This window comes from Hydra vulgaris, chromosome 14, assembly GCF_038396675.1.
Source record: "Hydra vulgaris chromosome 14, alternate assembly HydraT2T_AEP".
Taxonomy (NCBI): domain Eukaryota; kingdom Metazoa; phylum Cnidaria; class Hydrozoa; order Anthoathecata; family Hydridae; genus Hydra; species Hydra vulgaris.
Window position 1 is genome coordinate 28,909,353 of NC_088933.1, and position 24,470 is coordinate 28,933,822.

Here is a 24,470-nt window from a genome sequence, read left to right on the forward strand (position 1 = left end):
ACTTTAGCATGGTAGCATGGTGTATCTACTGTTTGATAACCCATTATGTGATATTATCAAAATGGTGTTCTAAATCAAAACCATGTTGTCAACAGTATCAACAATTGATTTGAACCACGATGCTATAACTCGTCCAACACAATGATTATGCCACATAACGCTATTTGACTGTTCAACAGTTTCTTAATAAAGGTTTGTTCTCTGAATAAAAAAAGGAATGCAAAAAAATCAGACAAATTACTAATTTCAAGTTCTGGATCACAATTTTCTACAAAATTCTTCCCAATTTCTAAAATTGCAGGTACAAACAAATTTATCTTTTCAAAAAAACAACTTTTTGGAATAAAATCTTTAATTTTCTCACAAAAGTCCTCACAAACACATTTACTACCTAATCACAAACACATTTACTACCTCAAAGAATTTTAGTTGGCTGTCTGAAATTTATTTTAGGATTTAATTTTTCTTTTTGGAGTTTCTGAGCTTTTTTTGAATAGCCTCGTTCTTTTGAACACAAAAAATTGTATACTTCTGCATTTGTTTTTTGAGTGTTTTTTTAATCCAGTTAGTTTAAGCAATCCAGTAATCCAGTTAGATAAAGTAATCCAGTTAATCCAGATTAAGTAATCTAGTAATTCAGTTAGATTAAGCACTAGTGCAAGTTATATGAGATACCTCTATAAAAATAGCAGCTTTAATCCAAAATAATAATCTTGCTAAGTGATTACAACTACCAAAATGTTGAATTTTCATCAATGTTGTTCAAAAAAACTTCACATTTACATTCACATGAGATCTGACAAAACCTCATTCTCAATTTGAAGTTTATGCTTATACTCATACAAAATACTTCTTTCTATGTGCTCCTTTACAGGATCAATTTCAGCTCATTCTTCATATGCAGCAAATGCACTTTGAGTAAAATTAGAAGTTATGAAGATAAAAAGTTGTAAAATTTCATTATAAAAATATCATGACATAAGTTTTGAAGATTTCTTTTCTTTTACCAATGACAAAGACTTTTATCAATGCAGTAAATCTAATGAACCTTTTTTTTACTTTTTTTTTTTACTAAGATTTTTTTACTTTTATCAATGACAATGACTTTTATCAATGCAGTAATGAAAAGTACCTTTGAGTAAAAACATTTACTTAAAGTCAACTACTATTAATAACACAAATATGAAAATTGTTAAAAAGTTGTCAAAAAATTAGAAAATATTTCACTCTGTGAGAATATTTTCTAATTTTTTAATATTGCTATTGCTTACTCATGTATGTATGTATGTACGTATGTATGTATGTATGTATGTATGTATGTATGTATGTATGTATGTATGTATGTATGTATGTATGTATGTATGTATGTATGTATGTATGTATGTATGTATGTATGAATGTATGTATGTATGTATGTATGTATGTATGTATGTATGTATGTATGTATGTATGTATGTATGTATATTCATATATATATATATATATATATATATATATATATATATATATATATATATATATATATATATATATATATATATATATATATATATATATATATATATATATATATATATATATATATATATATATATATATATATATATATATATATATATATATATATATATATATATACATTCATACATACATACATACATATATTCCAAAGTTTAAAATCTTGTAACAAAAGAACTCCATTACAAGTTTGTTGGAGTTTGAACTTGCTGCCATATTTGATATAACTGTTACTTAAGACCGCATAAGGTTTGTTATGATTTTGGTCAAAAAAAGTGTAAAATAAGGTATGGAACTGACACTGTAAAAAGATGTATTGTTTTATTGCATACTATTAAAAATTTAAGTATGAATAATTTTTTCATCCAATATGTTTTTAAGTTGATGTTTTCATTCAATTTTTTTGTTCAAATTGTTTTACTATAAAATAAAGTGAGAGAAAAAAATTTAATAAACCAAACTTAATAAACCAAATTATATTTCCATAAGTTTAGTATATATCAAAATAAGAAAAAAAAAAAAGTATATATTTTGAATAGAATAAGAATTATTTATTTTTTAAAATTTAAATAGATTATAATTTAGTTTTTATTTTACTCATTTAATATTCCAATAGAATGTTTCTAATTTTTAAACTATTTTCAAAAAACAAAAAAATAATGACCCAAAACAAAAAATATTTAACTATTAAAAATGTTTATGATTTAAGAAAGACTTTCTTCCTCACTTGCGTTCTATTTCTCATATTGTTACTATAAATTTATGTTTAGTTTTCAAAAATGATTCTTGCTATACTAATGGATATTACAGATGTTGCTGCAGTTTCCATTCAATTAAATTTAAAATTACTGTAAGCAAGCATTAAAAACTTGGAAAAAATCTTTTAAGTTTTTCAAAAGTTCATATTTCAAATTCAAATTTGTTTGAATAAGAAAATGTCTTTGAACATATTAAGTATATGCTATATATAAAAACAAACAAAATGCAAATTGCAAAAATATTTTTTTAAAGAAAAAACTAATGGTGAACAGGCTTCGAATTAAGCATATCGTGATTGTTTTTCACACCTTTTTTGGTTGTTTTCACACCTATTTTGGTTGCTTTTTTAATTTAGCTTTTTTTGGCAATTCTTAAAAGTAATGTTTTTGTCTAAGTTTTTTTAATTAAGGTTCATGAAGTACGCCACACTAAATTTATCTTTTGAAAAGAAGCATGATCATTTACTCTTTCACACGGAGATTTTCATTAGAATTCTAAAAAAATCATAAATTTAATTGCAGCGGCATTTGTAATACCCAGTGGCATAGCGAGGGTCATTCCTGAAAGTTAAACATATATCTAGCTGCAGTAACAATATCAGATTTAGAACATAGTGCAAGTGAGAAAGAAAATTTTATTTAAATTGTAAACATTTTGAATAGTAAATTTTTTTTTGTTTCTTGAAAATAGTTTTTAAAGTAGAAACATTCTATTTCAAAGAAAGTAGAAACATTCTATTTCAAAGAAAGTAGAAACATTCTATTTCAAAGAAAGTAAAAACATTCTATTTCAAAGAAAGTAGAAACATTCTATTTCAAAGAAAGTAAAAACATTCTATTCCAAAGAAAGTAGAAACATTCTATTTCAAAGAAAGTAGAAACATTCTATTCAAAGAAAGTAGAAACATTCTATTTCAAAGAAAGTAGAAACAAAAATTTTAAAAATTAAACCAGTGGTTATTACAAACATTAAACTAAAAATTAATTTTTTTCTCATTTTTTGTTACAAAACAATATGAACGAAAAAATTGAATGAAAGTATTACCTTTTAATTTTAATTTTTAAACCACTTAAATTAAAAAACTATTTTTACTTAAATTACTTAAAAAAAGTATTTTACTTAAATTTATTTTACTTAAATTAATAGTACATTTATTATATTTAGATTTTTAATAATAACAGCAATAAATTGTAAAAAACGTGATATCTAATGTTTTTTTGCCTTGACCCTACTCATTTGATCTATGGATATGCATGCTTATGCATTTTGTTTTAAATTAAACATTTCTATTCATTTAATTTGTTTTATTTTAAACGCGTTTTATGTTATTAATGTTATAAACACTTAACTTCATAAAACAGCAATACAACGAAAACAACGAACACAAAGTCGTTTTATATTAATTAGTTTATGTTGGATATTTATTAAATATCCAACACAATATTACTACAATATTTAGTATTGTTTTATAGCTTTTTACAATAATAATTTAACTCCTAAAAAATAACGCCTGACTAATCGAATTAAATAGTTTTCTACAACTAATTCAAGTGGTTTAAATATTGTAATGTTTGTGTTTTTACTTTTACTTTTTTAAGTATCATGTTCAATAAAAACAATTACTAAAAGTAATATCGTAATAGTATTAAATACTTGCACATTGTTCAAGTATGTATGTATATATACCTGTTTTAATGTCAGTATGAATGGAGTACTAAATAACTTTAACTGTTTAAAGTTTAAATATTGTAATGTTTGTGTTTTTACTTTTACTTTTTTAAGTATCATGTTCAATAAAAATAATTACTAAAAGTAATATCGTAATAGTGTTAAATACTTTACTCGCTCATTACATCATAACTTGCTCATTACACTATAACTGCGACTTAAACTTTAAACTATAACTGAAGCTTTAAATTATAACAGTAAACTACGCTATTTTAAACTCTACCAAATGAGAAAAAAATATAAAAGCCTCACATTAATTGACTCTTGTTCAAAGTGATTATTCAGGAGTTTAAAAGTTTGGTCCAATTTTGTTGTCAGAGCAGAAATCTTTTGTTTTTCTTCATGGAAATAACTGAAAAAAATACATTAAATTCGATGTCTAAAAAATTACCTTAAAAATAAATAACTAATTAATAAAAAATTTCTTAGTACATAGAGAAAAAGGAAAAATTATAAACTTCTAAAAAAACATAAATATTTAGAGTTAACAGATTAGTTTTTCCTGAAACTAAATTAGTGTGTATATCATCTAACATCTAATGTGTTTATCATCTAACATCTAATGTGTTTCATTAATAAAGACTCATCAGAAATCTGATTTCTGATGAGTCTTTATCGATGAAACACAGTGTTGAATGAAAAAATTTTTGTTAAGTTATTTTCTACTACTTTATAATTGCTCTGTTCTTTTAAGAACATTGAGCACTCAATGTTCTTAAAAGAACAGAGTATATTTTTAAAATTGTTTAAAAATACACACACACACACACACACACACACACACACACACACACACACACACACACACATATATATATATATATATATACATATACTTTTATTTTTAATAGTCTTAGTTGACACTTCAGAAAGTGCATCTGGTTATTACAACCAGATGCACTTTCTGAAGATAAACATTTTTGCAGAACAAGACTGAGCATATTTATGATGCTAACACAAGGTAAAATATCATCCACATTTTACAAGCCCCTCCTACCCTTACCTGCAATTAAACTAAGAGATCATATCAGAGTTTTTATTTTCTTGATAAGTTCCCTTTAAAGAAAAAATCAGTGCTGCTTTAGATTTTAGAAATTCATAGTATCCAATATTTTAAACCAAAAGGTAGAAAACCATATTCATCTGAAGTTCTTCATTTTTCATTGTTGCAACATTAAACTACTAAGCAAGTATACATTCTCGCACAAGAAAAAGTACCTCTACACACTAAAAAAAAAGGTAGAAATTTCTACCTTAGGGTAGGATATGTGATATATCCTTAGTAAGGTATAATTTTCTACCTTTTAAGGTAGAAAATTTTATTAAAAGCAAATATTTGTCATACAATTTTCTAACTTAAAGGTATAATTTTCTACCTTTTAAGGTTGAAAATTATACCTTACTAAAGGTATATCACATATCCTACTTTAACTAAAAATTTCTACCTTTATTTTTTAGTGTGTACCATTGTCTGTTTAAAAAAAAAAGCAGCTGGAGGTATTGAGCCCTTAAAAGCTTTTAAATTACATTTTTGAGGAAGGAAAAGTAGAGTGATTGTGTTTTGATGCTTAATGAAATATTTTTACAGTAAGTATTGTGTGAGTATTGTGGTGGTAGATAAGTTGGTTTGGATAAAAATTGTAAATTTATTAAAAGTAAACTTGTTTTTATGATTAAAGAATCTATTCCTTATGTCATAAATTTTTGTCCACAAACTTAAATTAATGGAGATACAATATTCCTTGAAATTGAAAAAAGTTTATCAGTTTTGAAATTTGCTGAAATTATTGTATGTTCAGTTGCTGATAATCATTTGGTAAATGTATTAGGATATGGGCTGGTAATTAAATGCTTTGAAACTGGTAAAGCTGAAGAAGAACATTTTATTCAATATAAAGACAGGGAAGTTTACCTTATTTTTAACAGTGTTCTTCTCTTAAAAAATATTCAAAATAATCTTCTCAGTTTAAAGGGCTTTATAATCTCTGCTTTCCATTTCAATGGAATAAATGAACTGACTCAGTTACTGCTGGTGAAACATGATGACATCTTCTCTGATGACATCTTCTCTGATGACACCATCATGATAATGACATCATCATGATGATGACATCATCATGATGATGACATCATCATGATGATGACATCATCATGATGATGACATCATCATGATGATGAGATCATCATGATGATGAGATCATCATGATGATGAGATCATCATGATGATGAGATCATCATGATGATGACATCATCATGATGATGACATCATCATGATGATGAGATCATCATGATGATGACATCATCATGATGATGAGATCATCATGAGGATGACATCATCATGATGATGAGATCATCATGATGATGACATCATCATGATGATGAGATCATCATGATGATGACATCATCATGATGATGAGATCATCATGATGATGACATCATCATGATGAGGAGATCATCATGATGATGACATCATCATGATGATGAGATCATCATGATGATGACATCATCATGATGATGAGATCATCATGATGATGCCCTCATCATGATGATGAGCTCATCATGATGATGACATCATCATGATGATGAGATCATCATGATGATGACATCATCATGATGATGAGATCATCATGATGATGACATCATCATGATGATGACATCATCATGATGATGACATCATCATGATGATGACATCATCATGATGATGAGATCATCATGATGATGACATCATCATGATGATGAGATCATCATGATGATGACATCATCATGATGATGACATCATCATGATGATGACATCATCATGATGATGACATCATCATGATGATGACATCATCATGATGATCTCATCTTCTCTGTAAAGTTTATGAAGAGGATAAAAACTTAGAGGCAATTTTAAATAAGGAGCATAAACTCACATTTAAAACTTTACATCCATTGATTTTCAAGACATTAACAAAGAAGTGGAGGTCATTTTCTTGTTGGTTTATGTGAAATTGAGCCTTCAGAAAAGATTCTTCAAATAAAGTTATTAATCAAGAAGTATATAAATTACTGGGATTTATATCTTCAACCAGAGTCCAGTCAAGATAATTTATGTGAAATCAATTTTAAAAATGATTTTGAAAAGGTTGATTTAAACAATGACAGCAAGGAAACAGCGACCTATATTTCGAAAATTATTATGAAAAACTCTCAAAAAAATTTATTGTGCTGAATGTGAAGTTTTATTAAATCTTGAAAAAGTCACTATTTGCATTGAGTTTACAAATTTGGTCACTAGAAGGGGGCTTCAGTTATCTGGAAAATATCTTGCACTATATGTATCACAGAGCTTTTCTTAACTAGATTTGGTTCAAAACAAATTATTTTTAAATACTAATAATATCCAAGATGTTGCCAGAAAGCTCCTCAATTGTGGATAACACAATTTTTATGTGTGATCAACATTTAAATAGTGGTATGACATTTATTAATAATATAACTATCAACGTTTACTATTTTGAATAAGATCTTTTTAAATAAAAAAAAGGTTTAACATATTTTTATTTATAAAGGTCTTATTCAAAAGCATATTCTGTAAAAAACCTGATAACTTTTTTTCAAAAAACAGGTCTCTCAGTTAAAAAAAAAAAAAAAAAAATTAAGAGAACCTAAAAACCTACAAACCCAGCCATGTAATTATAGTATGTCATAAATAAACTTAAGTAAAATGAAAAACTTTACTAAAGCTTATTCATTTCAAACACATTTTTAAAAATCCTTAAAAAGTTACTACTCGATTACAGTAACGTGAGTAAATGTAATTCATTAGTTTCCATCTCTGATAAATATTATATATATATATATATATATATATATATATATATATATATATATATATATATATATATATATATATATATATATATATATATATATATATATATATATATATACACACACGCACACATATATATATATATATATATATATATATGTATATATATATATATATATATATATATATATATATATATATATATATATATATATATATATATATATATATATATATATATATATATATATATATAACCCTCAGAATTAGGGTTGACATTTGGCAATGCCACCTAACTGCCAAACTAAGTGTTTAAGGTGGGCAAAAAATTGCTGATCTCATTTCAATGTTTTATGGTATTCCCTTTGTGTCAAATTTTTTTGCCAACCTCTACCAATTTGAGGTCATTTTTATTTTTCCTAATTCCAAGGGTTGTGTGTGGGTGTGTGTGTGTGTGTATATATATATATATATATATATATATATATATATATATATATATATATATATATATATATATATATATATACATATAGAAAGAGAGAGAGAGAGAGAGAGAAAGAGAGAGAGAGAAAGAGAGATTTTTATTATGTAGTTGTTATGAAAACTAAAAAACCAAAAACCTTTTTTTATTTGATTTCTATCCTTGCTATATATGCAAAACATATCAAAATTGACAAGGAAGCTCTCATAAAACTGGAAAAACTGCAGGTAAACATAAACTTCAAATGTATAAAGAAATAACTTAATCAAATGAACATAATTATTATGGAATGTTAAATACATTTATTGTTAACCTTTTTTATGTAGGTTTTGCTGTCAATAAACAAAGTTAAATCAAGATGATACAACTCAGAAGTTGTTACACTAAGGCAAAGAAAAAGATGGGATAACCTCTTCTTGACTTTCGAGAGATATTGTCCCATAGATGTTCTTAACATGGATCACTCCTCTGAGAACAATTCTCCTACCTGTGCCATATATTAGAGTTTACACTTCTTTTTCAGAGTCAACCAAAATCAGAGTGTTCCAGATTCTTTAATTAAAAATGCCAATGTCACATTTGAACTAAAAAATTTTAGTGATTGAAATCAAACTTGGTTATGAAGGCAGTGGAGGACATAAAATTTATAATCAGCTTTGCAATGAAAAATCCAAAAATGTTATCATGGCAATGCTTTGCTCGCCAAAACTTACAAACTCTGATGCTGATGGAATTAACTTGAAATAGGAACAAAAATCACCAAACTCAGATTTTTCAATTAAGTCCAATAGCTGAATCGAATGTAAAGTTTTTACAAATACTCCATGCATTACTCATTACATGGATTTGACTACTTTATGATTGGTTTTTATGACCATTCATAGTCAGAGTTTAAGAAAACCAGTAGTACCATTCTCTTAAAGTAGTGAAGAAGTATATGCTGGAGTTAATTAGAAAAAGAATAGGAATTAAGTGGGATTTTGCAAATTTATCAGGTCAAGAAGGTGGTACTACAACCAGCAATCTAGTTATATACCTTTTGCACATCGAGGAAAATAGAAAACTGACTACATTTCGAATCAACATGACAAAATATTAGTTGTCATTGAATCAGAAAATTAACATAAAGAAACATACATAAGGAGATATATACATACAAACATAAGGAGATTGTTATAATTCTTTTATAAAAAATACTCTAGGTTAGATTGACACCAGCTAATAACTACTAGGACATACTTTAGCTTAACTGAGCTAAGCAATAACATGAACCCATGGAAAGAGGAAAGCATGAAGGAAATTACAGCCAAATGAGAATGTGCAAAAGTTATTAAGAAAAAAAATCAGTTTCAGAACTTAAAAGGTTGTTTTAAAAATTTATCGGTGGCTTCTGACCCTGACGTTACTAAGAAACAAAACAAATGTAGAATAAAATGCAAACTGTGAGATAAAATGGGACAAAAAATCATGTTTCAAAGTTCATGAAAATGACATTATTAATACTTTGTTTATACAAAAAATGGAAAAAAATTTTGATAGCTTACCCATATTTTTACTCTTTTTAAAAATTTACACAAAAGGACTTTTCATTAAGCAACAACAAGTTGTAAGAGGTGACTTAATAATAAGTAACAACCAGTAGTAAAAGGCCATAATCAATATGCAACAACAAGTAACATATAGCAACTTATCAATTGGTAAGTGGCAACTTATCCAACAAGTGTACAGATATTTCTGAAAACGAAACAAGTTTAAATAAAAGGATTATTTAAATAAACTACTGTTTGAACTTTTTATTTTTAAATGCATGTGCATGAATTTCGGTTGTATAAGCTTTTAATACATTTATATATATGTATATATATTTAAAAATAAAATTAAAGCTTTTAAGTTTAACTTGATTGACTTTTTAAACTACTACTAAATGTTGTTCAATAATTAATTTTTATTTTATCTCTAAAAACTTGGCTTTTTCAGCCTAAAAGGCCTTTTTTTTTTTTTTTTTTTTTTTTTGCAAATTTGACAACACATTTACAAAATATTTTATTTTTTGTAAATGTGTTACAACAGATTTATAAAAGTTTATTCTTTACCTCAGCCATTGAATGACGTCTCTTTTCAAAGAAACTTGATATGCATTTAGCCATTCTAATTTTTCTTTTAGAGATGAAAGATTTATTTGTAATTTTTCCCTATAAGAACAAAATAATTAAACATAATTTTTATTTTGCCAAAACTTTCTTTTTGAGAATATTAAAATATAAAATTAAAAAAAAAAAGAATAAAAAGTAAGCCATTAATAATTGATTTATTTTGTTTCAAAAGGATTTTGTATTATTTATATAAAAATATATAAAAAATAAATAAAACAATAAAATTATACTAATACATACTCTCTCTCTCTCTCTCTCTCTCTCTCTCTCTCTCTCTCTCTCTCTCTCTCTCTCTCTCTCTCTCTCTCACTCTCTCTCTCTCTCTCTGCCTCTCTCTCTCTCTCTGCCTCTCTCTCTCTCTCTCTCTCTCTCTCTCTCTCTCTCTATATATATATATATATATATATATATATATATATTACAGTTATTTTTTAAATAAATATTTTCTTGGTATAATAAAATATTCTTTTAGCTTAACCCTTAAACCACTGAAACAGAAATAACTTGAATTTTGTCATTTTGGTTATTCTTGTTGAGAAAATTCTCAACAAGAATAACCAAAACAATCAAGCAAGAAGGTGTTCAAATTTGTTGTCATTTTACCGACGAAAAATGACCTCAAAACCAAATTTTTATTTAATCTGAATAGTATTACATTTTAGTGATGACCATCTGTAGACGGTCTTAATAGTTTAAGGGTTAAATGTTTAAGTTTTGTTCTTTCAATTCCTTTAACTTTAACTATATACTGAAAATTTTTTTAAAAAGTATTCGATTTCAGAATCCTATAAACTTTTATAAATATCTCACAAATATATGTTTAAGTATAAATGTTTTGAAAACAAAAAATTAAAATAACAACAACAAACAAGTAAATAAAAAAAAAAAGATAAATATAGGATTATGGAAGACAATGTAAGACAAGACAAATAAAAATACAACCTTCTGTTTTTTTTTATAGCATGAAAAATTTTATAACAACTTGTTCTTACTTGTCAGTTTTGTGTACTAATTCATCTAACATGGTAGCAACTGAAAAAAATGAAACTACAATTTACGATCTACAAACTAATATGATTTATAAAATAATTATAAAAAATCTATCAAATAATACTGGTTATAATTAATGCATTTCAAAAAGATTTTAATAAAAAGTCACCGCAAATAAAAGCTCACATAATATACACTATATTGTACAGAGTTTTTAAATTTCAATGAATAAACAATATTAAGTTAATGTTTCTTACTTGATAGCTTTCTAAACTTATACTAGTAAAATTCAATACTTAAAATCAAATCTGTTTCAAAGATACATTATTTACTTATTCCTTTGTTAGGAATTTTCTGTTTACAATTGTTGCAAACAGTACTTGCTATTCATTTTTTCCAATTATATACTATTATTATCTGTTTTTCTTACACATTTTTTTTCTTTTTTTTTAAGTACTTTATATGGTAAAAAATGTTTTGAAAATTTCAAAGTTTTATAATAATTTTTAAAATTTTATTAATTCAATTCAAAATTGTGAAGTTTACAACTAAAAAAACTATAACCAATTAGGATGTAATATATATTAGAAATATAATTTCATGACATTAGTTTAAAATATAGCAACAAACATGGTTATGATTTTCAATGACAATTTTAATATAACTAGTATGTTCTACAAACATTATGAGTATATTTAACAACAAACATTATGAGTATATTTAACAACAAACATTATGAGTGTATTTAACAACAAACATTATGAGTATATTTAATAACAAACATTATAAGTATATTTAACAACAAACATTAAAAATTTAACAAGTGTAATTAGTATCCTCAAAATGGCAAATTTATTACAAATTTTATTTTATTTTAGAACAGATAAAAAAGCCATCTAGGTTAGATTGGGGTAATATAAGCAAGTTGGTAATATGAGCATACCAAAAGGATTCTAAGATGCAAGCAGTAAAGTAAAAGTTGATTTGTATTTTATGAATTGACTTTATGTGGTGATAACAGGAAAAAGTATAATTAGTGTAAATTTATATGTAATAATTAGTGGCTCTCATCTAATTAAAGCGATATTAAACATTTTGCATTGTTAAAATATTATCATTACATTTATCATTACTTGAATAAATCTGTCACACAAAATTTTGATGCTAAAATAATGAAAATTTTGTTAGAAAAACAATACATAGAAACATTTAGTTTTGACTTTATTTAAAGATACCACTTTTGTGTAAACCCATGCTCAAATTACCCAGTATTTTTTAATGAAATTACCTAATTTAAAGTCTTAAAAACTCAGTGGTTTTAAATGCTTTTGGAATAAAAACAAAACATAGTATAAATTTTAATATTTCAACAATACTAAATATCTTTCTGTAATTAAAATTGAAAAAATTTGTAATTTTAACTTTTAAAGGTTTGAGTTAATAAAATTGAAAAAATAGTGAATAAATATTTTTTTTTTTTCCGCGTATAACAAATTAGTATTGTTTCAGCAAAAAGTGGCTTAAAATTTGATCTTCAAATGATAAGTTTTGTTAATAATGAATCATTATATTTTGCAAATTAGTTCTAATTATCAGGTTTGTATTTTTTTACTTTATGTTATTTTTTTTTGCACTAATTTTAAGTGCTCATACTACCAAGTGGTTTGGGTAATATGAATTATTTTTAAAACCTCTGCATTTTTAAGAAAAAATTCAGATGCCTTAATATCTAAATGATCATGAGAAGTGATCCCTAAAAAATTGTTTATTCACAAAAATTTTAGATCCAGCTTATTTTTGAAAATATTTCAATTGTTGCTTACGGTGCTCCTAATACTCTAACCCTACAAAAAAAAAAAAGCATGTTGTTATCTTAGTATCCAAGCATGTTGTTATCTTAGTAACCAATTTTTCTCGTTTTTATCATTGCAACAACAGCATGCCAGCAACCAGTTTAGTAAATGTGGTTGCTAAATAATTTTGTTTATGTATTTGATAAATTAAAAAAATATATAGATCCAAATATAAGAAGAATTAAACAGAAAATAATAAAATGAAGCTTTTCACAACACAATATAATCATAGCAGAGAAACTGTCAATAAAAAAATTTATTACAAATGAACTTTTAGGGTTGGAATTGACACAATTCTTTATTTCTGTTTAAATATTATAGAATAAAAAAAAGTATAAAATTAATTAGAAAAAGTTTAAGTAATCAAAAATCATAACAATAATAAAAAAATTGCCTCGTCAAGATAATTTTGATTCAGACATATTTAAAAAAAATAAGATAATTTAAAGCTTATACTATTTAAGAGTCTTGTTGCTTTTAAGGCTAAACTAACACCAATACTTTAGCGTTTTCATTATAAAATCAGACAATAAAACTAATGATTAAAAAAATGGAGCACTAAACCAATATCACCCCTTAATGTAAAAATTGAAAAAAACCATCAGTATTATCAAATTAGGAACGGCCTAAATCACCAGGGAACTACAGGGCATATTTAAAAGTGTTATTTGTACATAACACTTTTGAATTTGTACAGGGTTTAAGCATTTTAATAAATGAAAGCAATTTGAACACCATTAGTGTCATTCATAAAGTACATCAACCTATTTTTATCAATCTTTAATCTTAATACTTTTTACCTGTCACAATCTGTCACACATTTCTAATCCCCTCACTCTCAAAAAAGTAAAGTATTTATCTTTGAACTATTTTTAATTAGTTTTATCATATATTTTGAAAAATGAATACTTTCTTAATTTATTTGAAAATATCACGATTATAAATTGATAAATAACATTTAATAATTTTAAGAGGTTTTTGAATTTAGAAATTATAATATTTAGAAGCATTCATCATTGGAGATTTTTAGAGCTAATTTAAAGTGAAAACAGACAACTGTGTTTTTTTTCCTCTGAAATGACAATTTTCGAAACATTGATTTTATTTTCAGTAATTTATCATTCACTCTTCGTATCTTTATTTATATTTTTATCATTTTTTTGTAAACAATAACAAGCTCTATTTGTCTTCAAAAAACTTATTGGCCTAATGTGTCCTGTTTAAGTTGTCTCAAAATCACAACACCCTTTCACATGTTTTGTGGTGCTTGGTATGCTTATTTAAATATTGCTTAAGGAGAAAATAGACAAACTTTTCAAATTAAGTAGACAAGCCTGCACTAATGGGCAGATGAGATTATAAAAATAAACTTGAACCCCCTCCCCTTTTTAACACATTCACAAATGTCTCCCTTCCTACCCCCTAGGAGCATAACATATATTATGTATGACCATATTGTTACAAAAATGATAATCACATTTAAAATAAAGTTTGAATAATATGTGAGATTGTTTACTTGTTATTTACAAATAAAATAAACTTAAGATATAATTAAAATATTAAAAAAATCTTAGAATATGTTAAACTTTATCAAAATAACCTTTTTAATAAAAATAATAACAGAGGAAAGATTTTTTGATTGTTTTAATATAATATTAATAAACAAAACATTAAAAAAAAAATCATCAAAATTATTATTACTTTTATTTATTATTTATTGAACTGGAGCCAGCATTGAACCTCAGACCTCTTGGTTCTTGGGCAGATCTCTAATCACTATGTCATAGCTACACATTATTTAGCATGCATATGAACTTTGAATTTTATTTATAGAAAATTTAAACTTTGTTAGTTTTATGTTATATTTTATTCAAGTTTTGAAAAAAACCAGCAATTCTATGTAAATTTTCAATAAATTTTTTCTGTATAAGTGTCATTGAAAAAAAAACTTTTATCTAAAAATTAAAAAAAAAATTATAAACAAAATGTAAATTATAAAAATAAAAAAACAAAAAAATAAAAAAATCAATTTCTATTTATCTAAATGAAAGAGCACTTTAAAAAACTTAACAACACTTTCAACTATTGTTTTGTTTTGATTGATTTTATTTCCTGACAAATGCAACCTTTATTACAAGTATATATATACAGTATTGGACAATGCTAAAAAGTGTTCCTAATTTTACATGTCTTAAAAAGGAAACGAACTATACTACCACAGCAAACAGTTCAGGAGTCTGGAGTCATAGCATGCCATGACATGAGCAATCAGCTGACAGGTGACAGCACACAGGCAGAATTTCATTTACAAGTGCCATTTTGCAGCGGACAAAACAAGTGCAACTTTTTTGGTTTGTTTCATTTTCTTAAGTCTGGTTCGTGTCAACATCACGGAAGTTTTTTAATAATTAAAGGAAGTATCCAGAAGTTTCCAGAAGCATGCAGAAGCTTCCAGAAGTTTCCAAAAGAAGCATCTGGAAGCATCCAGTAGCATCCAGAAATATCAAGAAATATCCAGAAACATTCAGAAGCATCCAGACGCATCCAGAAGCTTCCAGAAGCATTGAAAAGAAGCATCTAGAATCTTCCAGAACAGGTTCACACAGGTTCATTTTACTATATAAGAGACATGTAAATCGACATGTAATTCAGTCAGTATATGGAAGTCAATCAGTCAGTATTATCAAGACAGTTTATCGAAGTGAGTTTTATCAAAGTGTTTTATCGAAGAACATCAATACAAGAAGTGAAATACAACAAGTGTTTCATTACATCAATACAGTCCACATCCAACCAAGACGCTGTGTTCCACAGAGCATTATTGTATCATCACAAGGTAAATGTAACACGGTAAGCCTTGAGAAGCGTGATTGTTTATTTTTACTATTTTTATGACTTCAAGTGCAAAAATGGCTCCCGTCAGTCTTGGATTGGAACTAAGAAAGAAAATTATTGGCGATTACGTAAGTGGAATGTCACAAAAAAGTATTTGTGATAAATAACGCGTGAAAAAATGGACTGTATCAAGACTATGTTCCAAATATCGTTCTACGGGGAAGTTGGCAGCAGATAACAAAGCTGGAACTTCCACCACTTCTAGAGAGGATTCTATGGTCGTCAGATCCGTCAAAAAGGATCCCTGCATATCATCAGTCAAGATACAAAAGCAATTAGAGCTGCCTGTATCGGACCGAACAATCAGACAACGTGCTGTTGAAGCCGGATTGTTTTCTCGACGCCCTGCAAAGAAACCGCTGATTTCACTAAAAAACCAGAAGAAAAGACTCCTGTTTGCTTCATCTCATATTGACTGGAATGTGCAAAAATGGCGAACTGTCCTGTTCAGTGATGAATCGAAGTTCAATATCATTGGAAGCAATGGCATTTGCTGTGTACGTCGACCGGCAGGAAAACGCCTCGATTTACGTTACTGCCATAAGACCGTGAAGCATGGTGGAGGCAATGTAATGGTCTGGGGGTGTTTTTCTGCTAACGGTCTAGGTCCAATACATCGAATCGATGGAATAATGGACTGTTTCATGTATAAAAATATCCTGAAAGATGTTATGTTACCTCATGCTGAATGGAATATGCCAATAAAATGGGTTTTTCAGCAAGACAACGATCCGAAACACACTACAAAAGTAGTCAAGTAGTGGTTTTAAGACAACCACCAATCGGTGATGGATTGGCCACCTCAATCTCCGGATCTTAACCCTATCAAGAACCTGGAGATCGTCAACCGCAGAATTAATCGTGAAGGTGTTCGTAATAAGGATCAACTGTTTGAACAAATCCAAAAGGCCTGGGCAGCGATTGCACAAAATTTCATTGATCACCTGATCGAATCTATGCCTCGAAGATGCAAGGCTGTGATCAACAACAAAGGATTCGCCACGAAATATTGATAGCAAAATATAGCTTAGTCAACATCTTGTCGAGTTGCACTTGTTTTGTCCAGAAGGAAATTTTTTTTATTACTCTTGATTAATTTATTAATTTTCGTGTACAAATAATGAACTTTGTGATGAATAAAACTTGAAGAACTTTGTCTCTAAACAGTTACATAGTTATTTCTCTAAATTGAAAAAATGCAGCACTTTTATATAAAGAAACTGAATTAGCATTATTTGGTTGCACTCATTTTGTCCGATACTGTGTGTATATATATATATATATATATATATATATATATATATATATATATATATATATATATATATATATATATATATATATATATATATATATATATATATATATATATATATATATATATATATATATATATATATATATATAAATTGTTGCATTTGGGAGTAAAAATGATTCTTATGCCAACAAATATGTCACTTTTAATTACTTTTGACTTTCGTCCAACATTTCCATGTTGTCAGAAAGTTAAAACCATTAATTTAATTAAAAATTAATCGTTTTTTAAAAAAACTGCAAACACGCAAATTTAATTGACCAAAATGTTTTTAAAAACGTTCTGAATGCTTTTAGTAATATAAACAATGTTTTTAGTAATATAAACAATGTTTATTTTTATTTTTTTTAATAAAATGTTTTTATTTTTTATTTTTTTTAATGAAATGTCTTTATTTTTATTTTTTTTACTGTAAATCATGTACGTGTTGTTACATCAACTATCTTATAGCCTGACTCGCAACGGAGTGCTGTTACATTGACTAACAAATAGCCTGACTCGCAAGGGAGTGCTGCTACATCCACTGAGAGTTTGGTTGGGGCAGGCAGTCTATCAAGTAATAAAAAAAAAAATTCCTGTCTTGTATTTTAATTTTTATTTTTTGTCAACAAAATACGGAAAAACTTTCTGACAACCAGTTGGGAGTTATCAATAAGCAACAACAAGTGGTAAGTGGCAACTTATTAATAAGCAACAACAAGTGATAAGCGGTGACTTATCAATAAGTAACACCAGTAATAAAAGGCCACAATCTATAAGTAACAAGAAGTGGCAAGTTGCAACTTATCAATTGGTTGGTCACAACTTATCGAATAAGTTTACAGAAATTTCTGTAAACAAAACAAGTGTAAAAAAAGGGATTATTTAAATAAATTATTGTTTAAACTTTTTATTGTAAAATGCATGTGCATGCATTTTGGTTGAATAAGCTTTTGATACTTTTATATATATGTATATATATATTAAAAATAAAAACTAAAGCTTTTAAGTTTAACTTGATTGACTTTTTAAACTATTACTAAATGTTGTTCAATAGTCAACTTTTATTTTTTCTACAGAAATTTTGCTCTTTTTAGCCTAAAAAGCTTTATTCCCTTTTTTCAATTCATTTTTCTGCAAATTTTTTGTAAATGCATTTTAACACTGCATCAAAAACCTACCCAAAACATTTTAGTTAACTACTCAACTATTAAACAGTAAAAATAACTAATACATGCGAAACTGTAAATACAAACTTAAAAATAAAAATAAAATATTTGCAAAAAAATATTTGCAACAAACCTTATTATTTATTTAGTTTTTATAGACCAAAAAAATAGTATTAAATGTTAAGAAAAGAAAATAAACTTTAAAACCAGGAGTTTTAAAATCAGAAGCAAAATAAACATTTTATAGTATTTGCACATTTCTATAATGTTTAATTTTTCAATTAACCTAGTTTTGATGTAATTTAATAAATTGTAATAGTTTAAAAAAATACAAAATACAAAAACCAATAAAAAAAAAACTAAGAACTTTTAATCCCATTACGCAATTGCATTATATTCATAAAATGACTTTAATAGCTCAGTGGATTACAAAAATACACTGGATTACACTGATCTGTTATTTAGAGGAAAAACTTACAATTATCCTACACACTATTGTTAATTTAAGAGGATTGGCAACAACTTTTATAAAATAGCTTTAACTTAAAAAAACTGATGGTTTAAGCTTTTTAACTGTCAAAAATGTATCTGATCATAATTTGATCTGTTTCTTCAAATGATGCATATTATCAATCTTTGTAGACTTTTTCACTGCCATATGAAGCACCTCTATTTTATATATTATTGACTCTAAGCATATGTTCTTTACAGTTTTCTTTTAATATTTAACAATTAACCTCTTGGTGTTAATAATGAAATTCTATAATCTTAAAATATTGCACTTCAGCAGTTGATACTTCATCTGCTTTTTCTAATTTTTGGTGAAATAAAATGGTCAATTAGAGGCTCTTAATGCTCTCTGATGGTCTGAAAGCTCAATTTTAATAACTATTTAGTAAAACCATGGTAAATAACCTAATCATTGCAATCACACTTGGTTTTTAAAATTTAAAATGACTTTTACATTTGTGGGAAAATAAACTATGAAATACAAATGATAAGGTTTGCTTTAATTTTAATAATTTATTTTAGAAAACAAGTTTGCAACAAAAAAAGTACAAAATATTTGGTTTTCTACACTTTTTTTGAATTAATAGCATGATTTCGTTGAGCAAATTTAGCAAATATAAGATAGTTAAAAATATAAAAAAAAAAGAATTTCCAGATAATAACTATCAAATATGATAGGTTGATATGCCAGGTAAGGTAGGATTACCAACTGCATTAAAAAAAATTTCACCTATTGTTGTGGGAGCATGCTATATTTAAGACACCCATTCAAAAATATTTTACCAAAGATAAATTTAACTGTAAATAATTATAAAACTTTGTCAAATAATATTATATAAAAGTATATTAATGTTATTATATATAATACTATTTGTTATTGTATATAGTACTATCATTTAACATTATAATATATATAAAGTATAAGTATAATAGTTGATGAGACAACAATTAACACATTAAAACATCATCTACCATAAAGCACCTGCTGCAACAGATATCCTTAGAAAAGATTACACTCCTCCTTCTTGTAAAACTTTATTATCTCATTTTAATATTTAAAATAAAAAAGAAACACAATTCTTTAACACTTGTATTTGTTTACATTAACGATTTGTATTTACTATTAATTGATAACTGAATAAATAAATTCATACTCAAGTTTATATTCTATGATATTAAAGGAACTTCAATTATATAATATTGTACAAATTGGGCATAACAAAAATGATATAAATTTAATTGATTAACATTTATTATTACTTTGAATACATGTTTCACTCTTTTGGTTCAAGTTAAGTCCTAGAAATAACTTGTTCTAATATTATTTTCACTCCAATTGGTCACATGAGTTATTGAAAAGGGAGAAAAATATTTAGCTAATTCAATAGAGGTGCTCCAATAAAGTGAAGGACAGAAAATTTTTTATCATAATTTAATTTTATCTATCATATTTTATTTACTTGAAACATCATTTTTAGTTTTTTAATTTATAAGTATATTAACTTAAAATGTTTTATAGAACAAGTAAATTACTTTTGGCTGTAACTGAAAGATTAATCTTACATATAAAATCAAATGGGAAAACAACAATAAATAGAAGAATTATACAAATGAAGACACAAAGAGAATGTTGCAACTTTTTTTATGTAACGACTCAAAAGTGATAGGTTTCAAAAGTTTCAAAAATGATAGGCTTCAAGACTATATACCTAAACACCTTTACTACTTTTAATACTAGGGAATTTCAATTAGTTCAAAAGTCCGAGGGAATTTTTAACTAATCATGCACTCTTCTACTACAAACAAATTACTTAAGTGTTAACTTTGTATTTCGTGTAGTGATTTGCACAGGTAGGTGCACTCATGTGTTGGGGTAGAAAAATAGATAAAAGCCCAAACTTTACCTATGAATTATGCCTGAACAGTTAATAAAATTTATTAAAGTTGCTTTTTCATGTAGCTGTTTTTTTTATTCTTATATTTTAGGTTCTCCAAGCCTTTACAAAAGTCCTTACAGTCTTGTCACAGAGCACTGTAGAAGAGCATTTAACTAGAAAGTTCAAACCTTCTTCCTTACCAATGTTGCAGATATGACTAGAGAAGTATTAACTTCAGATTTCTTAATTCTCAAAATAAGCAAGTTATCTATTGCGTTAACTAAAGTTAAAAATAAGTAAACAAAAATATATAAAAAACCAGAAGCTCTTTGAAAGGACCCTTAAATAACAATAAAAAGCAACAAAAAAAAAAAAAATTAAGTAAAAAAATGATACTAAAAAAACTCGAATATTTGCAACTTTATACCTGCCTAAACTCTTAAAGGATATATGTGCTGAAGCCCCCACAGATGGCTATTATAGACATTTCATGCACAGATTAGTTGGCTTATTTGCATTTAAAGTAGAGACTTCATTATAAGTGTTACATAAAGTATTACAAGTACATAATAAGTGTTTGGGTTCATACAATTTACATATGTAGGATATTTTTTTTTCCATTAAATTTCTAAAAAAATCAACAAAACATTAACTTAAAGTCAACCGTAAGAACCACAATTCTTCAAATATCTTTTTGGAGCAGTGCAAATTCCAGGCTTTTGTATCTCATAGTGGTGTCAAAGTGATTGGAGCTTAAAAACTTTAAATTTTTTTAAATTAGATAATTTAAAATTAGATCAAAAATATATAATTATGAAAATTATCTAAAAACTCCATTTTTTCCATTTATAAAACAATCTGTTATCACCCAATTAAGTTAACAACAAGGATATTATTTAAATTTATGTTTTACGTAGAGAATTTTGTAGTTGGCTATTGCAATAGTTTAATGAAACCCTACATTATATATAAATTTCTTTGCTATGTATCTTTTTTCTAAATATAATGTTATGTTATCTTCTTTCTAAATGTAAGTTAAATGATCAGATGCACATAAAAGACAATAAAAAAGGTCTAAATTGTTGTTGTTTTTAATTGGACTTTCTTGTAAAATCTCTAATACCAATATTTGTATTTAATTAAAAAATTAAATACAAATACTGGTAGCTTCTCGAGCCTTTACAGCATGCATACCTAATGGAAGAGTAAATAATTTTAAAACTTTATTGCCATGAATCTTAACCTTTGAAGTGTTTGGGTCATGGGATACCAAGGGTATAGATTAACATAGAGCAAAGCAAATTCCCAACAGAATGTTATAAATTTTGGTTATATATGTCATTACTACATGATATTATGGCCAGAATAATATGAAGCCTTTTCATAAGATCTACATCTATGTTTAATATTATAGTTGAGGCATCATATTGCTAAAAAAATGGTCTATCTGTGTAACTATTGTTTTATGCACTTGCCCCATCTATTTTCAGTTGGTCAATGACAAGCCCCATCCTTTTTTGAAATTCAGCTTGGACTTCAACCTTTCTCAGTTTACCAATATTTTTTTTACATCTAGTTCTAGCTTACCACTTCATAACTGGCATCTTGTAAGATATATGGATCATTCATTCTAAAAACCTTATCCAAGCATGCAAAATTAAAAAACCATGTCTGGTATTGTGTTTTAATGTTGCTGGTTTTTTGAACTACTAAAAATGGGTTGTTTATTTCCATAGGAGATGCACCACATACTAATCAACATTAGTGAAATAATAATTTGATATTGTCCAACTATAATTGTTAAATTTATAATGTACTTTTACTTCCTTTATTGTACTGTCCTACAATAGAATAGATACAATAGATAATATTTTTATTAGAAGCGTTAATTGACTCACGTTCTGCTAGAATTCTTTTGGTTCTTTTCTATATATAAATTTGAGAGGTGTGAAGTAACTATAATCATAAGCTCATCATGGTTTCGGACTATTCCAACTAACCTGTTTTTTGTCATCTTTGAAACAATATAGTTTTAGAGAAACTAAGCAAGTCATAAAAAGCAATTCATCTGTATTAAGCTTATGTGTATCATCTGACTGTTGTTTATAATTATATTGCCCTATTGCAACATCAAAGACTGCTTTGTACATTAGAATTAGTCTAGTATAATCTTTAACCACGGGCAAATTTAAAATAACACTTTAAACATTGGACATACTTTTGATGTAGTATGAAAAAGAAGAATGGTACCTCTGCAGAGTAGTGACTGAACTGAATGCTTTCAGGGTAGTATTTATTTTTAACCTCTTTTACTATATGATAATGGGTTTTCTAATAAGCCAGTAACTAAGAAATACACTGCCTTTTCTTCATTTCTTATTGAGTGCTATCGTTTTTTTTTTAAATCAATTAAGAACAGCTTTATTGTTTTCGGAAATATAAAATAGATAATAAATAAATATTATTGAAAATGTCTCAAACTTGTACAAGATACAAACTACATAAATTATATTTTGTTACAGTTTCTGAGTTTTTATTACTTTAAAAAGATAGCTTAAAAAATGACAAATAATGGTTTCAATGTGATCTAAATGCTTAAAAATATTTATTTTGAAACTCAATTCTATAAAAGCATTATTATAAAGTCAAACTGCATTTTTTTATTTTAAATCCTCTTAAATTTATTACTATGAATAACTATTGATAAAAAACTAAATAATGAGAAACGTAGACAATTAATTAAATTTGTATTAAAGTGTATTTGTTTGGTTAATTAAATTTAATAGTGCATTCAGCTTTTTTTATTGCAGCAAGCCACGATCGTGGCTTTTCCGTTGAAGTGCGGCAAATAAAACTGATCTTTAAAATGGTGTTTAATTATATCGTACACCCAGATCAAGGGTGCCACAAGTCAAAAAGTGTCAAACTGAGAAAATCAGGGTTAAAGTTTTAAGTTTTTAATATTTTTTCCAACTAAGAGTGCCATTTATATCTGTCATTTTGTAAGCATTCGTTTTAGACTTGTGGTATTTTGTCACCATGTACAACACATAACATACTATCAAATGACATTCTTAACTCAATATCCATAATTTTTGACTTGTGGCACCCTTGATCTGGGTGTACAATATATAAATTAAGGCAGTTAATACAGGTTAATTCATTGGTTTTATTAAACTTTTTTTTTTTTCCAACTTAAAATTAACCATTTTTTTTTGATAAAAATATTTATATAAAATGCAAACAAAATAACTTTTTTATTTTATTTAAATATTAGCATAATATTAAATGAGCAATTAATATGGTTAAAAAAAACAAACAAACTTAAAGTTCTTTAAAATAAGAAATGGATGTTTTTTTTGTGTTGATGAACTGAAATATTAAAGGCAATATTTAAATAATTATTTAAATAATATTTTATTTCAA

The 24,470-nt window shown here is 26.2% G+C and overlaps 1 protein-coding gene across 1 annotated transcript in view; it reads right to left on the reverse strand.

Annotated features, from left to right (window-relative positions):
• The window catches only part of LOC100201666 (serine/threonine-protein kinase TBK1), a 96,696-nt gene that overhangs the window by 12,622 nt on the left and 59,604 nt on the right, over positions 1 to 24,470 (reverse strand). Inside the window, exons 19-21 of the mRNA XM_065818237.1 lie at positions 11,449 to 11,488; positions 10,397 to 10,495; positions 4,258 to 4,357 (exon numbers count right to left, since the gene is read on the reverse strand). Coding sequence (XP_065674309.1) covers positions 4,258 to 4,357; positions 10,397 to 10,495; positions 11,449 to 11,488 — 239 coding nt within the window. The remainder of the gene's footprint in view (positions 1 to 4,257; positions 4,358 to 10,396; positions 10,496 to 11,448; positions 11,489 to 24,470) is intronic.